Source organism: Hydra viridissima, unplaced genomic scaffold (genome assembly GCF_058129835.1).
Source record: "Hydra viridissima isolate aposymbiotic clone 2 unplaced genomic scaffold, HvirCarnegie_v1 scaffold_2, whole genome shotgun sequence".
Lineage (NCBI taxonomy): Eukaryota > Metazoa > Cnidaria > Hydrozoa > Anthoathecata > Hydridae > Hydra > Hydra viridissima.
Genome location: NW_028324301.1, coordinates 3,433,075 through 3,451,643, shown reverse-complemented (window position 1 = coordinate 3,451,643; position 18,569 = coordinate 3,433,075). Strand labels below are relative to the sequence as shown.

Genomic DNA, 18,569 nt, shown 5'->3' with positions numbered 1-18,569 from the left:
CTATGTTGTTAATGAAAAGAAGTTTTAGTGAAACAACAGTTGGAGGGTTTCAAAGGGGAAAATGGAAAAACGAAGGGTATTATAGAAGATAACTATAATGTCGATACACAAGATTAAGGACTGAGAGAAAAGAAGGGAGTTTTTAGATATGAATAGTGAAATTAATAGCTATTTAAAATGATCGGTAAATAAAAAGCCAAATGTAAATGAAACAACAAATGTCCATGAAAAAAATTTTATAAGTTCACTTTAAGTTTTCCGTGTTTTAGATTACACAGGATGTTGTTGTGGTAGAAGAGCTCACTGAAGACGTTAAGTGTGCCTCTTTCTGCATGATGATGGTACTTTATTTTGATTATGTCGATTAGTTTGCCGGTTATAGTTTTGATGACGGTTTGCGCAACTACTTTTTACTCATTTACTCATTAAGTCCTTTACCTTAACCAAAGTCGCGTTTACAAAGATATGCGCAATACCACGAGACTTTTCAAACAGACGCGCTGATTAATCTTCTTCTTTGAATTTCCCGCTTGTGGTTTGAACTATTCAAACGAAAAAAATCAGATTGGAATAATTTTATAATTAAGCTTTTGTTTATTTTTAATTTTGTCAGTTTTATAACTATTGTTTTAAGTTATTAAACTTTAACATTCATGTCTTACAAATTTAAGATCAGGCAGTGAAACGTAAATCAATTTCAATAGAATGTCTTTCCGAATTTAAAGATTCATAAAACGGTTGCTTTATCTCTTTCTTTTCACGGTTTCTTTCGTTGATTTAAACAAACTAAAAAGGTAACTTATGATTTTTGTAGTTTTGTAATTTTTTTTTGTAATTCATCTTCAGCTAGGTTGCTTTTTAAAGTTCTTTCAACGTTAACTAGTTAGCTAAATTTCTTATCTAACTATAATTTTTTAAAACAATATTTAAATTTATATAATTTATTTAAATAATTTATTCGACTTATTGTTTAAATTATTTATTTTTTTTAACTTTAAAATAAAGAAATTGTTTACAAAAAAAATTTAGTTAAAAGCCGTAAAAATGTTACGAAAGTAATCGATCACGTTGTTTTTCCCGTATGAGAACAAGTACTTCTCTATTAAGTACAAACTGCTCATAAGGATTGTTTGGATTTTCATTTCATTTACCGTAAGAAAAAAAGTGCATCTGCGCTTTGAATCATCCGTTATGATTTTAAGAAATTTCAGTATGTGAACTTTTCTAATATATACAGGTGTTTAAAATGCGTATCTTAGTCACAATCAATGAATTCTGCTTCAAATTAAATCTCAAATCGAATTATATATAAATTATATAAAAATCGAATCGAATCTCGAACTGTTTATCTGATTTGATTTGATTTGAATTTCAAAGCTTTACAGTGGTCTGTTATAAAGTTGTTACAAGGATCTTCAAGTAAATATGAAAAAAAAAAGTCGGGAGACATGTAAATGCAACATCTCTCCTTAAATTCAGTTAAAACTAGTATATAATTTATATTTGTATTTCTCTATGTAAATAGTCATTGTTTCTCAAGTGCGATGTAGCGAAACATTATATACAATATAAAAAAATTTACATAAAAATATCAAAAAAGAGTGCCCTTATCATGCCTTGACCAATATCAACTCTCTCTGAGATTCGACTTTAATTTTCGCTTGTCTTTGAAACATATTTATTGATGTGTGACACATTTACATATCCGCTGAAAAGTCTGAAATATAAAATTTTCAATGAAAATCTTACACCAAGTAATTGATGTTAAGGTAGAACATAGGAAATCATTTCTTTTTTGAATCATAAAAAATGCTGGCAAAAATGAAAGTAGATGATAGTAATTATTTCGGTCTTTAAAAGCTGATCTCTAATCACAAAAAGTGATCATGATACTCGAACAAGGATAAACATTCTATGGCGTAAAAACTGCTATTACGGCCTAATTTAGTAAAACGTGTCACTATAGAGATACGGCATCAACTTTAATTTTAATGGAGCTTACTGGTCTCCGGAATTTTTTAAGCTCACTTTTAAACTTTAAAATTGCTTTTTATTTTTTAAAACGTAACTTAAGCAACTTTTCTATTTGTAGCCACATTACCAATATGTATTGCCATCATTACAATGCGGCGATAATTTTTTAGAAGTCCGTGGAATTGTAAATAAACGCACGCATGTTTATAAAAGCAAAACTCAATCCAACTAGTGAATTTACTCTATCTTACGAATCCCAAAGGTAAAGTAACTATGAATGAAAAATGCTAATATTTTAGAAAGAAAACTGGTTGAAAACGTTCGTGGTTGGTTTAAACGTGTTTTTAATTTACTAAACTGATAAAAGTTTGAAAATCAGCTTTCATTGATTTGTGCCGATCGTGTGCTTTTTTCGATTAACGCCCTAAAGACTTGTAAACAAAATGTAGGTATGTTTTAAATATTATCTTACATTGAAATAATTCATTATCTACATAAAAAAGGCTTCCGTTTTATTTTGTCAGATTAAAACAAGAAAGTGAATACTTGAGCCCGAAATGAAAAGCAAGTGGCAGAAACAACTTCAACGTTCACGTCGCATTCACGAAGAAATACACATACTTAAACTATGGTTTTCAAAAGCAAGACGAGGTTATCCAAAATTAATTGCGATAACAACTGCAATTGCTTTGACGATTTTATACTTTTTTACGAGAATAAGACTCTTTATATTGAGTTCATCATGTTTGAGGAATTGGTTTCTTTCAAATTATGGTTAGTAATTGATTAATTTCGTTTCAATGCGTTAAATGTAGGTTTTTCATAACTTAATTTCTCTAGATTTTAATTTTTCCTTCAAAATAATTTTGACGCGAATGTGTCTAATGAAATAATTCTGTGCAACTGTTTTATTTTACGTATATTTTTTAATGTATATTTTTTAATGTACATCCTTTGATGTATATCTTTTATTGTATATCTTTTAATGTATATATTTTAGCCGTGGCAATCGACGACTTCTTATGTCATCAAATAATGTTCATCGAAGAGAAACTTCTTACCGTAAGTTTTTTTTTGGTAAGCCCACCTAAGCACGTTTAAGTATTCTACCCTTCTCGTTTAAGATTAAAAATTATTAACATAATGTAGTAACCTTACCGAAAGTGAAAACGTTTTTAGGAAAAATTAATATTAAAGTAAAACTTCAAGAATAGTAAAAGGGTTTGTGAGTAACTTTTCTTTCTCTTTTTAGAGCAATATTCTAATTTTAACTAAAGAAGGTGGGATTCTCGACCGTGTTGTTCAATTTCTTTACTTGTTTTTGCGAATAATATTTTTTGCGCCGCGACTCACATGGCGCATAATACTTTCAATATTTCGTGAGTTTTATGAAGAATGCAGAGAAAATGTTCAAGTGCTTTTGGAAATTTTGAATCCGCCAAAAATTTGCAACAACTCATCCCAGCATGTCAGCCGATTTGAAAAATCTTTGACAAAAAAAAGATTACAGGATCAAACAGCAAATGCTATGATCAGTCTTGAGGACCATGTTAGTGGTTGCAAGTTTAATAGTTGCAGCGATAATTCAGCTGCATTAACCTTTGAAGTTCAGTAGATGGCATATAGACACCAAGGTTAATAATGTGCAAGATCACTTAAATGTTTGAGCGAATCTTTAATAAAAAGAAAAGACAAGTTTTTTCTCAGTATCATAATAAGCATTTCCTTTGAAGAAAGTCTTCACAGACCACAGTGGGCCAGAAGGTGGACAAAATGGGAAAAATTTTAGTTGTCTAATCTTGAAAACTTATTTAATTTTAGTATCTATATATATTAGGAGAAATTTATTGATAACTTATTTATATTAAATCCCTTAGTTACCAGGACTCTAAGCATTTGAATATTGAAATTAAAAAAAAAAAAAAAAAAATTTTAAATAAGTAATTAACGGTGATATCAACGTTGTGTTATATTTCAATTACATCTACGTTTTTGAAACAAAAAATTAGTACATGTTATTCTAGAGTATATAGAGATAAGAAAAACCAAATGTGAAATAAATTTGTCATAGCATGTTATCTCAGTTATACTTTGAAAATCACAGATTAAAAAAAAAAATTCCTTAAGAAATTTGTTTTTTGCCGCACTATAACTAATAATTACCACAATTTGCCATGTGCTGTCTTATATTTATTTGATCTATATGATGCTTCAATTGAGTTTTAATTGATTGCTCGTCCCCTTAAATCCCCGTTCAGATTTTATATATGTTTTAACTTGGTTGCTATGGTACTAAATTTTGCATGGCAACAACTCATTTTTACATTAACGTTGTTTTAACAGTATTTTGCATGCGCTAAGTACACAATATTGGGGGTATGTATTAAAATGAGATTCACAATTCTTATGAGATTATTTTTTTTGGTTAGTAAGGATACCTTACTTTGTATAGCATAGCAACAACATATTTTCGGTAATTGTTAGTAATTTAATTACTAACACTAACAGTAATTTAATTACTTTTAATTTTAATAACTAACACTTGTAGTAACTTAATTAATAACAAGTATTAGTAGTCCGGACGGCATATATATTATAACATTAAACTTTTAAATACAAAATACTTGTTACAATAATAATTTAGATATGGTTTTATTAAACTTAGACATTCATAATTTTCTCCTAAAAAACAATCTTAGTATTTCAAAACAATATATTTCTGAAGATATATTAAAATTTATTCAGCCAAAATTTGCTGATTTTAAAGACGTTGATTTTAGACATGCTGTTCAACGATTTGTTTACTTGTATAAAAAAAAGTGGAAATCTGCAAACTATACTGTCAAAAATTTTGAAAAGAAGTTTGTGAGCTGGCTTAATGAATATTTAATTGTCAGAAAAAAAGACAATGAACCAACTGCAAGTAGACGTGGTCGAAAACCAGTTGCATTTGATAATAGTTCTAATAAAACTAAAAAACGGCGTGTATCTTGTTTAAGTGAATCTCATTCATCCAATGAATTATTTTTTGCTGCTAATAAAAAATTTAGAGATGAATCTATTATTATTGCTGCCAAGAACGTTTTAAATATTTCAAATACAGATAAAGCAACTAAATATTCAGCAGACGAAGCACTGGCTTTATTAATTGATGCAAGTCTGACAAAAGCTTCCTATCAATTGGTTAGAAGCGGAGCCTTGGAGAAAGAATATAACATTTACCCTGCTTACAATGATGTCAGAGATGCAAAATTGAAATGTTATCCTGCAAACATAACAGTGGAGGACTATTCAGCTTCAGTTCCTTTAAAAGATTTAATAATTTATACTTTGAAAAGAATCTGTGCAGTTCGGGAACCTGTGCTAAGGCACTTGATATTGAACGACAAAGCAATAAAAACAATGACACTAACGTGTAAGGCTGGTTTTGATGGTGCTACTGGCTAAAGTATTTATAAACAAGTTTTATCAGAACCCGACATTAACAGAGATTTAAAGCGTGAAGAATCATTATTTATTACTTGTCTAGTACCATTAGATTTGACTGGATTTAACAACAGCAACGAAAAGGTGCCAATTTGGAAAAATCAAAAGTCGTCCTCCACAGGCAATTGTAGACCCATAAGATTTGCATACAAAATGGAATCCAAGGAATCTGTGATTGAAGAAGATCAGTACATTAAAAGTAAGATAGAAAGCTTGGGAATGATTTTATTTGAGGTTTGTAGATCTTCTATTGAAGTAATTTGTATTATTGAACATACAATGATTGATGGGAAGGTTCAAACGATATTATTGTTTTATAATTTTTTGATGCAATTTAAAGTTGACAATGTTTTCTTGCACTATTTTTGCTTTTATTATTCCTAAAACATTATTTACCTAAATACTCAATTGTTATTCAATATAGGTGGGACAAAAATCCGATAAAATATTCAAATATCAATTTACCACTTTGTAACTAAGGAGAGTATCCGGAAACTAAGCAATATAAGTATCCATAGCAACTAAATTTAAAAAATTATCACTTTTGTAAGAAGTGTGATCTCATATTGGTACTCATGACAAATTTAGTGAATATAGCACTTATAAAATATCTGCAGATAACAAAAATAGGTTGTTGCTAAGTAAAAAAAGGTATCTATAGCAACGAAATAAAAAAATATTACCTTCATAAAAAGCGCAGACATCATATTAGTACTCATACTAATTTTAGTGAATATAGCTCTAATATTAAATTAGTTACGAGTTTTGTCCAGTAAAAGTGAGTTCTGGCCCACTGTGCAGACTTTGCACACTTTGTTTTTGAGAACTTCATGAATAATAACAGTTGTACTTTGAGGTTTCTTTACGTCGATAAAAAGCAAGTACAGAAATAACAACATTAACCGCTTCTGACACTTTGTAAATCGCAACAACAAAGAACCTGGGATCAACGAAGCTATTTATATTTTACGAAACCGATAGCATTGATTGTCTTCTATATTTATGGACCTAAATGAAAGGTTTTTAAACCAACTTTAAGAGACCGGCTTTGAAGAAAAATAATTCACCGTTTTGCGAAAGCAAACTACTGATACATATTATCAGCATGAGTTGAAAAGTGTTTTAAAAACCTTAATCTCCCTCTATGGAGATTGTTTTCTTAGACCTCTCTAACATTTACTTTCAGAGTTTAGTAACAGTCTAATAATGATCCAGCTTACCCAAACGGAATAATTGACAATTTAGCTTGGTAGTGTTTACCTATATTAAACTACCAATTGTTTCGTTGTAAATTCTAAAACTGTTAAAACTTTTAAAAATAGTTTTAGAATTTACAATGAAAGTCGTAATTGAAAATGAAAAAATATCTTACGATTGACATTTGCCCCAAGCTACATTATAAAAAGTTGTAAAAACAGCCTTTTGTTTAAAATCACAGTTTTATACATGACGGTCAGTAAGCTCGGGTGGAGTATGTTAATAAGCAATTGTTAATATCCCCCCTCCATTTTTTCATAATTGCTTTTTTATGAGTAGGTTGAGGTGGATGTGTCACTACAACTAAATTCCGAAGTAAACAATAGGTTAAACTTGTATGATCCGACATGAAAACATCTTCATGCTTATAATCAAAATTTAACAATATTGATTTAACGTATACACTTCAGATATCAAATCGAGAAATTTTTGATCGCGTCAAAATTGCTACAACAACTTCTATGAGGGTTTATAAAATATACAAATTAATAATTCATTATTGGTTTTAAATTGATATATTATCGCGTATAAGTGAAGCTCTCATTTTCGCAGTTTTTCAAATTAGACAATGCGTCTAGACACGATCGTCTCTAATAGTGCTCAATGTAAGATCTCAGTTTTAATTTGATTTTTCGTCTGCTAATTATTATTTAAAAGAACTATTATTTTTTGGAAAATGAAACGAAGTAGGCATTCTTATGACGTCGGATTTAAGCTATTAGTTGTGGAACTTGCTGAGATTGATGTCAGCTCAAAAATCTGCAGCTAGGAAAAATAAAATTAAAGAGAAACTTTTTTGAGACTGGCGAATAAATTAAATATTCTGAAATACCAAAAACCAAACGTGCAAGGTGAGGAGATGGTGTATCACCATTTTCAAAGACTCATGGCAGATGAGACATAATTAAAACCTGTTATTCAGACGAAAACCTCGACCTAAAAGTGCAGTATTCCCACTTGGTGTAAGTTGATCTGTGAGGGATCATTGTTAATACGAAATATATGAAGAGCTCACTTTGCCAATGATTTTAAGAAAACAAAAGTTGATCTCAAAACTGACCATGCTCGGATAACAGGAGGATTCATGTCCAGCCACTGCATTTCTAATATCTGACAAAATTGACTTAAAAAGTTATTTTGACTTATACGCGTCATCGACTAGTACCCAAGTGTATACGGTTAATAGCATTTGTAAATAACCATTATCTTTAATTACGCTGATCAAATGATAAAAAATAAAAAATAATACTGAAATCTGCAAAGAACTTTTGTTTCTTTACTTTAAAGCAACTTTTATATTCAATTAAAAAGTTGAATTTTACCGTTGTTTACATTTTAGTAAAAAAGAAAGCCCTAAAATTAGTCGAGAAATGAGTTTTGTAAATTATTTTAATTTTACATTTAGTCTATTAAAAATTTGTCAAAAACAGGCTTTCTTTTCTCACAATCGCTTATCTTTGCATCAGATACAAAAATTTTTACCGAAAATTTATTGCAATCTAAAGTTAAGCATTTTCTCCAATTTTGCATTGAACCCAAAAATATGAGAAATAACAGAATTTCGATGAGTTTTTTCAATTTTTTCAAAACTGTTTGTTATTCATCGATTGAAACTACTGAATAAAGAACTCACATCTTAAACTTTCCTGATAACAGTAAAATCATTTGATTATTTACAAAAAACTTTGTAAAATTTATAAATTTACAAAAAAATTTGTAAATACTTCGAGCATCACAACAAGTCATCCAACTCTTCAAATTGATTGGGTGACTTTTGATTTTAATGATTCTTCGATCTAAAACTTTAATCGGAATTAGTGTAAACATCAGGGAGTGTACATTTCGAGTCTTAATTGGGTGAATTTAGAAAGTTAAAAAAGTCGCCTAAGTTTAAAAAATGATAAAAGGGATACCTAAAATTATAAGAAAGTAAAAACTAGACATAGCTGTGTAGTAATGTTAATTAGGTCGCAGACATTTCGAACAGCTTCAGAAATAAGCATTTAAACATTTTATATTTTAAACTTTACATTTTGTTAATATGAAAATTATCATTTTTTCAACATATCCTTCATTAATGTGAACTTTATCAATGTCAATTATAATTTTTCAATACTTGTTATATCAAAATACTAATTTTTTTGCTCTAGATTTACGAAAGTTTAAATTTTTGTTTATTTTATCTAAATTGGCACTTACTGTTAAGCTAATAATTAAGATTTAAATCGTTTGTAATATATTTATTTTAAACCATTATAGTCCATATTGTTTTTGTAATATCATAGGATTCTGGTTAATATCTACATGAAATATTTTAGAAATTTATCTTTTATAAACTTTTCGCATTTCGGGGAAAAACTGCTTACTGTGAGTGTTGTAAAAACTTTTCATGAAAAAATTTTCAAAAAGGTTTGAATGGATTTCCATAAGATTTTGAACTTTAAATGAAAACTTTCTGGCTTTAAATCAAAAGTTGATGCGATGGAATCCATTCAATTTTAATTATTACAAGCCATTTTATAGATGTTAGTTGAAACTTAAAACCTAACATTTTTATTGGATCGATTAAGGATTTTAAGGTTTCCGGTATATTTCAGGTATATTTTAGAAATATGAGTTGTAAGAAATATTTTATCAATTAGTACGAGTGAAAAATATAAATTTACAATTATATTCCTTAAAAAATGTTAAGTATCTGTAAAAACATCAATAACGCGTCGTGTTGCTGACTTAGTTACCAGCGGTGGAGTGTTATTATAAAAGTAAATCAAGCATTGAAGTAGCGATTTCGTAAAGCGCTTTAACAATTCCCAATAATCTGATTGGATATCAAAAAACTTTTTAACGTTATTGAAGGAATATTTCATTACAAGGAAATAAATGCGAGTCTAATTTTTGCAAACACTAAACAGGATATGTATGTAATAAGGAATTTGTAATCAGTTGGAAAAATGAAGGACAATTTTTTTTGGTTTGTTTTTATAGTTTATTTGGTGAATGTAATTTGTGACACCAGTAGTTTCGAGGAAAAAACTTTTTACACACAAGCTATATTAAATACTCGATATAATACAGACAAAAAAATAATGTATGGGAAATATGGGAGCGATAGCCCAAAATCTAACAAGGAAGGGTATTTGTTCCACGTAAAAAATCAAGACTGGTGTTCTTCCTTCGGGAAAGTTCATAAATCGTATGATTGGATTGCATTAATTCCAGTCGGGAACTGTACATACCAAACGAAGATTGAAGTTGCTGTAAGCTACAATGCCACAGCTGTAATCTTTGTTAACAATAATAGTGACGAGCCAGTTTTCGAAGATAACAATGAAAAAATAGTGTCAATAATTATAAATAAAGAAAATGGTGATAGCTTGATTAATATTTACTATGAAGATAAAATATATTGTGAAATAAAGACAGGGACTCATTATGTAGACAAAAGATGGAAAGTTAGTCGAACTTCAGTACTCTTTGTGTTAGTTTCTTTTATATTATTAATGTGCATATCGCTTGCATGGTTGGTTTTTTATTATGTGCAAAGGTTCCGTCACATATATCATAGTGACAGAAAAGAAGTAAGTATAAAATTTACTTTTAATGTTATTGGGGAAAATGTCATCAACAACTTAAATTAACTATAATATTAAATTTTATAGTAATGGGATATGTAAAGGTTTTACAGAATTTTAGATGTGTAAAGAAAGTTGTTGATATTTTGTAGATTTATTCTAACAAAATAAAAAGGTTTTTAAATATTTTTAGATCTTGGTGTACTAGGACTTATAAAGCTCAATTTTAACAAAATCAGCAAATAGTTAATCATTTGCTGATAATACAATTGGTTTAAAATTATAGTTCATTATAATGGTTTTTTTTAAACCATGCTTTGTTTTCATAGTATACAAATTGCTTGATAGTTTGTATTATAGTTTTCAATTATTTCAAGCAATTGTAAAGTTATAAGAAAATTTCTGAAGTCTCTGATTTTATTGTGGGTCTTATCTTTACTAAATCTCGAGGAAAAAATACTTTTTCTTGTTTCACAAATTTGAAATATACTAAGTAAAGATAAGTTAATAAGTTGAATAAAAGTTTTGATTAAATTTAATCATTGATCTGTTGTTATGTGAGATTATTTCTTGAAAATAATTTAAAATAATAATAATTTCTTGTTAATAACGTTTAATAAAGTTTATAAGCAGGTAATTTTTCTGCAGCCCTTTATGTTTTCTTTAACATCTGTGAGTAAAGAGAATTTGATGGAAAAACAGCTCCATTGGGTGTCCCAGTTCTTCCACCTTCCTTTATTACCTTTTCTGTGTTCAAAAAAAGTTTGATATTACTATCCTGTTAATATTTCAATAGTGTAACAGCTTGTTATACTTGTAAAATCAATTTTTGTTCAAAAATGGTTTTGTTTTAAAATGTGTTTGTTTAGTACATGCTGAGTAGAAACCTAAAACTTTTTTTAAAAAAATGGAAAGTTAATTCAATTCTTGCTATGTGTAATAGGAAGAATGGGGTAGGGTGAGAGGATTCTGTTCGAAAAAAGTTTCAAAGCTTATCTACTGTAACATTTTAGAGATGTTACTATAAGCAAAAAATGTTTTTTCATAAGAAAGATTTTTTATTATAATGATCATTTGTCTAAATCCAACTTACAAAAGTATAAAATAAAGGATTTCATGAATTGAAATTTTTTTTTTTTTTTGTTTGTTTCTTGTTAATCTCTTTTTCTCTGTGTATTAAAACATACATATGTTTAACATATATTTTAGAAGCAATTATTAAATGCTGCAAAAAAAGCAATTTCAAAGCTAAAAACAGTTCTTTTTTCTGCTGCTACTCATGAAGAGGTTTGTAACCTAGTTTGTATGTCAAAATAATGGACTTACTCTCTTGTTATATAATGCATAGTAAAACATGTAATAGTTTCATTCTTCTGATTGACACAGGCGTGTCATTTTCATTAAAAAGTATTTCTAATTGATTGTTAAATGAATTTCTCGATGTTTTAAATTTGTATTTGTAGGATGATACATGTGCAGTATGCCTTGAATCATACAGAGATGGTGAAACCTTAAGGGAACTGCCATGCAAGTATGTGACTTTAAAGTTCTAATAAAAAATTTTAAATTAAGTTTTTAAATCGCATCAATTTTATTAATGGACACTCACATAAGTGTACCTATGAAAAAATTCTTTGAGTTTTTAACAAACTTTTATTTCAAATAATTATTTTCTGTTTAAGTCATTTGTTCCATAAAAGCTGTATTGATCCTTGGTTGTTATATCATCGCACATGTCCTATGTGTAAAAGCAACATTTTGAAGTCTCTTGGAGTTGTAAGTATTTAAAGAGTTTTAAAACAATTTTATAATTTACAACTAATTATAACAATTCAAAAATTGTTATCAGTTGTAATTTATAAAATATTGCTTGAAAGGATTGTTTTTCTGTCATTTTAAATTGACATGTAACATTTTCTTGTCATATTATGATGAGTAAAAGTTTCTTGTCATATCTTGATCAGTAATATTTCTGGTTAGGAAATCCCAGATAATATTGCGCTATCTGTAAATGTTGAAGCTGCATCTGATGAAATGAATATTATGCAAACACACCTTGAAAGGCAGCATGATGAAAGAGAACCATCTGTACCTCCACAAGCATGGTCTGAACAAGAATCTATCTGCTATTCCTCTTGTACGTATCATATCTTTATTAATATTACTGCAAAAGAACCATTTATCAATAAAGTTATGATTTTAAAATGTTTTTGCAAAAAAAGGTTTCTTGTTTTTAGCGTCAAGTCTCGTTTCAGATACAGACAGTGATCGCTCTACTGTAGCTCTTGTTACATCTGTCCCAAGAGTATAACAGATTACTGATGCAATTGTTGATATATCCACAGTCATGGAAGGAATGTAGTTTCAGAACGATAAAACTCTTTGCAAAGCAACTTGCAATGTGGAAGAAAAATAGGGTTTGGTTACTTCTTGGGATTCAAAAAATAAATCTCAAAATTACAATTTAATCTCAAAGTGCATTTTCAAATCTTTCATTAGATTTCCTATTTTTTTTGTTTTGTTTTTTGTGCTTTTTTCCCCTATCCCATTCCTTGTTTAAATTAGCAGTTTGATGGATCGTAATGGATGAATGAATCGGTATTTCAAGCTTGTAGGAAGTAATCTCCATAGTTTTTTTTTTATCTTCATAAATATACCGCCTCTATTAAAATGTGTTTCATTTTTAAGAGAGCGCTCTAGTTTTAATAAATAAGTCTTAAATATTATTTTCTATTAGATTCTTTTATTCAGTTTGAAATGACATAATCCTGTCTCTCATTCGTAATTTAATTTTACCAATTAAAACTAATAGTAAAACAGGTGAAATCCAGAAATGTTTTTTTTTTTTTTGCTTTGAACTCGAAATGAACACGCATTTATCTACATTTTATTCGTTGGTTTTGTTTTTATGCTGGAAGAAGTGATGCTTGTTATTTTTATATATTGGTTATTTATTGTTGCTTTTCTATCTTTGATATGTAAATAAACGAACTTGAAATTTGATTTCATAAAAAGCTGTTTTGTTTTCTGTCAGTTTCCTCTTGAGGAAAGTTAGAACAATTAGAGTTTCATAAAAATGTCTATAGTTCAAATGATAAAAATAGAATGATTTAAAAAAAATAATAATCGCTATTTTAATATATTTTCAAGAACTAATCTCGCGACTTTAAGATTTTGGAATAATTTGTGCAATCTTATGATTAAAATAAGTTTTTGTGATTACAGTTTTTCGAAAATTGATCCAGTTCAGTCTAATCTTGTAAAACTTTAAGAGTTTCTTAACTATTATTTTTGAACCTTATTTGATTGAACAAATACTGATCGTTGTCTTTCGAATAATGAAAATCCATGTTATAGGCTATCCTCTTATAAAACCTTATACTTTATAGGGTAAAAAATTGACTGATTTTACAAGCGGATGATTCAAAATTAATTTAGCCCTTTATAAAGCCACTCAAAGTTCTAATATAGGTATAATTACATTAATTACGAGGTTGTTCTATTATAAATGCAGGTTTCCTAATTATAAACTGTTTAAGTTTCACGCAAAATTTTGGTGATTATGGAAATTCTATTTTATAGTAACTACACTTGTTAAATTTGGATTTATTTTTGAAAATGTTTAAACTTAAAAACTTTTTTAATCTGAAAGATTAACAAAGTTTTAAATTTTAATCATTCTTAAAAATAATTATAGATTACGATCTTTTCGGCGTCTAACACTTTAATTTTGTTTTTAAACTCCAGTCTGCCGCAATTTTCATTATTTTAAAATTCTTTTTTGAGTATCAGCGAAAAATTTTCCTTAGTAGGATGAGTTTTAGATATTTTTCAAACTTTTAGGAAACTTTTAAAATGTAAAATGACAAGTTGATTTTTAAAACCTTCACGTGACGTGTTTAACAAGAAAAGAATAAACAGCCTGAATAAATATCCTTCTAAGAACTTTTCGGATTGTTTAAATACACAAAAATATTTTTGCCGTATCTTTCCTACTGTCTAAAGTTCATTACTACTTCATTACAATAATTCTAAGATACCGAAATGAGTCAGAGTTTCTTTGTCTATATTTAAGCGTTTCGTGTACTAAGAACAAATAAGAATAATTGCAGAGCTGGGTTTTAAAAACATGTTCTTTTAAAAATTTTTTTTTAAATTGTTTAAAAGCACCTATTGATGTGGGGTCAATAAAAACTCACTTATTTCTGTAAAGTTAGCTATTCTACCCATTCGATGATGTCTTGAAACGTTTAAAATGTTTTTAAAAGGGTTTTCCTCTGTTTTGGTTAGGGTTGTTGACCCCTTTCTTTTTCATATTACAACGAAAAGTACGTAATGGTTAATATTTTACGTTTCGCTTCGTTTATATACAATATTTTCGATAATAACTGGAAAAACCAAAAAGATTTAAAATTGCAATTTTAAAAAAAGGACAATTTAATCAAAACACCTGAAAGCAACTTTAAAGCAAGATCCACATGGTTTATCTGTTTTTTCATGAAAATTAGAATGAAAGTTATTATTGAATATAAAAATACACATCACGCCTCTCCCTGGAAATTAACATTACTTCCATGTTTGCATCAGACCAAGGCGATACTTATTACAGGCCTTCCCCTCGCGAATCCGTATTTTTGACTGGGGGCGGACAATGTTACGGAAAGTTTAGTCTTAAAACTTCGATTTGAGAGCAGTTGATAGTCACAAAATGGTTAAAAAGTGCTGTATTCCTGGATGTAGAGGAAACTATGACACTAAAAATAAAGTACAAGTTTATAGGCTTCCCTCGAATGAAGAAGAACGAAATCGTTGGATAAATTCAATTCCAAGAAGTAATTTTCCAAATAAGCCAGATACTGTTGTCTGTGAAAGACATTTTCCAGAAAATTTTTTAAAAGCTCGTGTCAATGGGAAAGATAGACCAATCGAACCTCCTTCAATTTTTCCTAATATTCCATCAAGTATTATACCAACTCAACCTTTAAAACCAAGGTCCACTACTAAAGTGTTGTCTTCTATCAGAAATGAAAAGTGTGATGAGTTGTCACAATATTTAAAAAGTGATTTGTTTACATTCATTTCTTTATGTGAAGATATTAAAAATCATAAATTTGTTTGTCCTGTAACAACTTTTGTTGTAAATGAAGTTTTGCACATCCAATCAAATTCCTTTTATGTTAACTGTATACCTATGTTTGCTGTTCATATCTCAAGCAATTTTAAATTTGAAAGTTTTCATGCTGGTGTTCGTTGCTTTATTTCTTCATTATCTAAAAACCATATTACCACTCTTGATTGTTGGTCAAGAGTGGAAGAAACAATTCGCTATCTGAACAACATTGAAGTTGATCATCAAAGATTGATATTACAAGATCATATTGCATCTATGAATGCATCAGAAGTAGGTAAAAAAATTTATAGTATAGAAACAATCATCAGATCGTATTCTTATTTTTCAACATCTCGAAGTCTATACAATCAGTTAAGAAAAGATTTTAAACTTCCGAGTGTAAAAACACTGACAAAAATTACATCTAGGACAAAGAATGTTTCAGATATTAGTTTTATCAGCACTGTATTTTCAAATATAGAGGAGAATCAGAGAAATTGTATAATACTGGTAGATGAGGTTTATGTAAAGTCTCTTCTTCTCTACCATGGTGGTTCTCTATTTGGAAAAGCTGAAAATAATCCTGAGTTGTTAGCAAATACTGTTTTGGGTATCATGGTTAAATGTTTAAAAGGTGGACCATCTTTTTTGTGCAAAATGATACCTGTCTGTCATTTGGATGCTTCTTTTTTGTTTGAGCAAGTATGCTATGTTATTAATTCAATCAAGTCTAGCAATGGAAAAGTTATTTCAGTTATTTGTGATGGAAATCGAACAAATCAAGCTTTTTTTAATTTATTTGAGAGAGTTGAAGAAAAACCTTGGTTAACAAAATGTGGGATTTTTCTACTTTTTGATTATGTTCATCTACTAAAAAGTATCAGAAATAACTGGATAACAGAAAAAACACAGGAATTGCATTTTGAAAAAAATCAAAATATGACTGCTAAATGGAGTGACCTTAAATGTTTATTTGATTTTGAGAAAGATCAGCTAATTAAATTATCTAGACTAAATTTTGTAGCTATACATCCAAAACCTATTGAAAGACAAAATGTTTCACACTGTTTAAAAGTGTTTTGTGATGAAACTATAGCTGCTCTCAAAACTTATTCAAAAGTTATCCACCCTTGTAATATGAATGAAACCATTTGTTTTTTAGAAAAAGTTACTAAATTCTGGAAAATAGTTAGTGTAAAAGAAATTTATGGCGACACTCGATTTTTAGATTCTCGTAAAAGAGTTATTTCGGAAGAACTAGACATGAATTTGCAATATTTACTTGATTTCGGGGATATGGCTCTTAAAATGAGTGGTAAACAAGGGTGTAGAATAAAATCCTTAACTAGAGATACAGGTACTTCAATTTGGCATACTTGTTATGGGTTAGTAGAGATGTGTAAATATTTGTTAAAAAACAATTTCATTTATGTTATGTTAGGAGAGTTCTCAACAGATTATATTGAAAAAGCATTCAGTAAGTTTAGACAAGGTTCAGGCGGAACATATTTTATAACTGTTCAAAATGTTGTTGAAAAATTAAACATTGAAAAAGCTAAACTGTTATTGGAATTAAAAGTTGATGTTTCAGATTACACTACTGATATTGAGCATTTATGTCAAAAATGTGGCTATTTTAGAAGTGAAGAATCTTGTGATATAATTAATCAATTGCCTGAACTAGAAGCATCTTTGCCACTGAGTACAAAAATGGCTCTGTTTTATATTGCAGGCTATGTTACAAGAAAAGATGATGTCAGTGAAAATGAATTGTTGACTGACACTGCATTTTATTTTCAGTTGTATGGAGACTACACAAAAACTATGGACAGAGGTGGATTGAGGGTACCTCTGGATTGCTGTGTTCAGTGGGGTTTTTTTTGTTACATTATTTTTGAAATTGAGAAAATATGACATGCAGAAAGTCGTTGTGCAATATATTTATGATGATATCAGATATTTATAACTTAAACATGCTAAAGAAATATGGTGTTATATTGTCAAACATATTTCTTAAAAATTATTGTTTGTTTATTTCACCTAAATCCTCTAAAGAACCTGCATTAAAGGTTTTAAAATTATCTGTAAAACATTAAAAAGTATTGCTATGTACATTTTTCATAACAATTTCTAATATTTGATGATTATTTTAATAGCTTTTTTTGCATTATTTTAAAGGTTGTTTATTTTTCTTTTGTGATTTCGTTTTTAAATAAAACTCATTCATTATTCTGAAAAATGTTGTTTTTCATTACTTCTTGTTTTATTAAAATTTTATGACATTTAATAAAACTGCATTAGACACTTTGTGCATTAGAACAGTTCCTTTTAAATTTAATAAATTAACTGAAAATAATGTAGCTCGCATATTTTTTCAGCCATTTTTTATATTTTCCGTAAGATTGTCCGCCCCCAGTTAAAAATACGGATTCGCGACGGGAAGGCCTGTAATAAGTATCGCCATGCATCAGACCGAAATGAAGAAAACTTCAACTTGAATTTCTGAAAAAACCCTCCGTTGAGGGATTAATATATACACATTCCATATTATTAACATATTTATTATATACACATACAAATTATTTCGTCCGAGAAAAAAATATTTAGTTTTAAAATTTTTTTTACTTAGCACAAGGTGTTGAAAAGATGCCATGCAAGTTTTTGCATTTTTTTTCAGAACAACGTAAGTTTTTCAAAATTTATCTATCAACCTAAATGAAATCGAAGATAGCTCATTCAATTTAAGTGTACTTTCATGAAATTCCATTATTTTTTATTTTTATTTCCAGAAAGGGTAATAAAATAAATCATGAAGTCTTTGTAAGTCTGTCTTGTAGGTTGCTGTGAAAATTGTAAGCCATCTGTTACTTTCTTTATGAAAAAAGCCTAATTTTGCCAAAACTGACGATGACTGTAGAGAAACTGTTTGTTTTCTGTGTGCAAAAGTGCTCTAAACAGCTCACTTCTTTTTTGATTAACCATGCCAAAAAATTACTTTCTTCTCAAATCAACTTTACGGATCCAAGGTACCAGTTGGAGTGCATGACTATTGCAGAGTTCGCCTTCAAAAAAAAAACGAAAAAGAGTAAATGTATCTCTGCCATCTCTTTTCAACTTTTACTCCATCAAAACTCGCCCTCCACCTAGAGGCCAAGGATATGATTGTCTTA

The 18,569-nt window shown here is 28.7% G+C and overlaps 2 protein-coding genes and 1 pseudogene across 8 annotated transcripts; all 3 read left to right on the top strand.

Moving 5' to 3' along the window:
- The first annotated feature begins 666 nt into the window (after positions 1-666).
- On the top strand, positions 667-3,825 carry LOC149891600 (uncharacterized). 4 transcript variants are annotated; one of them, XM_090079182.1, is made up of 5 exons: positions 667-794; positions 2,274-2,419; positions 2,499-2,748; positions 2,975-3,036; positions 3,227-3,825. In XM_090079182.1, the coding sequence occupies exons 3-5, from the start codon at positions 2,532-2,534 to the stop codon at positions 3,587-3,589; spliced, it is 642 nt and encodes a 213-aa protein (XP_089935308.1). In that variant the 5' UTR covers positions 667-794; positions 2,274-2,419; positions 2,499-2,531; the 3' UTR covers positions 3,590-3,825. The 4 variants fall into 4 exon arrangements, with proteins under 4 accessions (XP_089935308.1, XP_089935311.1, XP_089935310.1 ...); XM_090079185.1 differs by having other exon boundaries at positions 672-794; positions 2,093-2,423; XM_090079184.1 differs by having other exon boundaries at positions 675-794; positions 2,145-2,419.
- Positions 3,826-9,579: 5,754 nt separating this feature from the next.
- Positions 9,580-13,303, top strand: LOC145185817 (RING finger protein 150-like). 3 transcript variants are annotated; one of them, XM_080061854.2, is made up of 6 exons: positions 9,580-10,295; positions 11,499-11,576; positions 11,753-11,820; positions 11,972-12,065; positions 12,270-12,426; positions 12,545-13,303. In XM_080061854.2, exons 1-6 carry the CDS (start codon positions 9,669-9,671, stop codon positions 12,598-12,600), a joined length of 1,080 nt encoding a protein of 359 aa, XP_079917980.2. In that variant the 5' UTR covers positions 9,580-9,668; the 3' UTR covers positions 12,601-13,303. The 3 variants fall into 3 exon arrangements, with proteins under 3 accessions (XP_079917980.2, XP_079917972.2, XP_079917964.2); XM_080061846.2 differs by having other exon boundaries at positions 12,527-13,303; XM_080061838.2 differs by having other exon boundaries at positions 12,512-13,303.
- A 1,590-nt stretch (positions 13,304-14,893) lies between these two features.
- LOC149891599 (uncharacterized) lies at positions 14,894-17,422 on the top strand (annotated as a pseudogene). Its single transcript, XR_016450202.1, has one exon. The product of XR_016450202.1 is annotated as an uncharacterized LOC149891599 (transcript).
- Positions 17,423-18,569: the final 1,147 nt, after the last annotated feature.

Excerpts from the sequence above, each read along its gene's own strand:
- LOC149891600 (XM_090079182.1), top strand. The coding sequence starts at position 2,532 with ATGAAAAGCAAGTGGCAGAAACAACTTCAACGTTCACGTCGCATTCAC. Across the intron at positions 2,749-2,974 it reads TTGGTTTCTTTCAAATTATG|CCGTGGCAATCGACGACTTC; the intron begins GTTAGTAATTGA and ends TATATATTTTAG. Across the intron at positions 3,037-3,226 it reads TCGAAGAGAAACTTCTTACC|AGCAATATTCTAATTTTAAC; the intron begins GTAAGTTTTTTT and ends TTCTCTTTTTAG.
- LOC145185817 (XM_080061838.2), top strand. The coding sequence starts at position 9,669 with ATGAAGGACAATTTTTTTTGGTTTGTTTTTATAGTTTATTTGGTGAAT. Across the intron at positions 10,296-11,498 it reads ATCATAGTGACAGAAAAGAA|AAGCAATTATTAAATGCTGC; the intron begins GTAAGTATAAAA and ends CATATATTTTAG. Across the intron at positions 11,577-11,752 it reads CTGCTGCTACTCATGAAGAG|GATGATACATGTGCAGTATG; the intron begins GTTTGTAACCTA and ends TTGTATTTGTAG.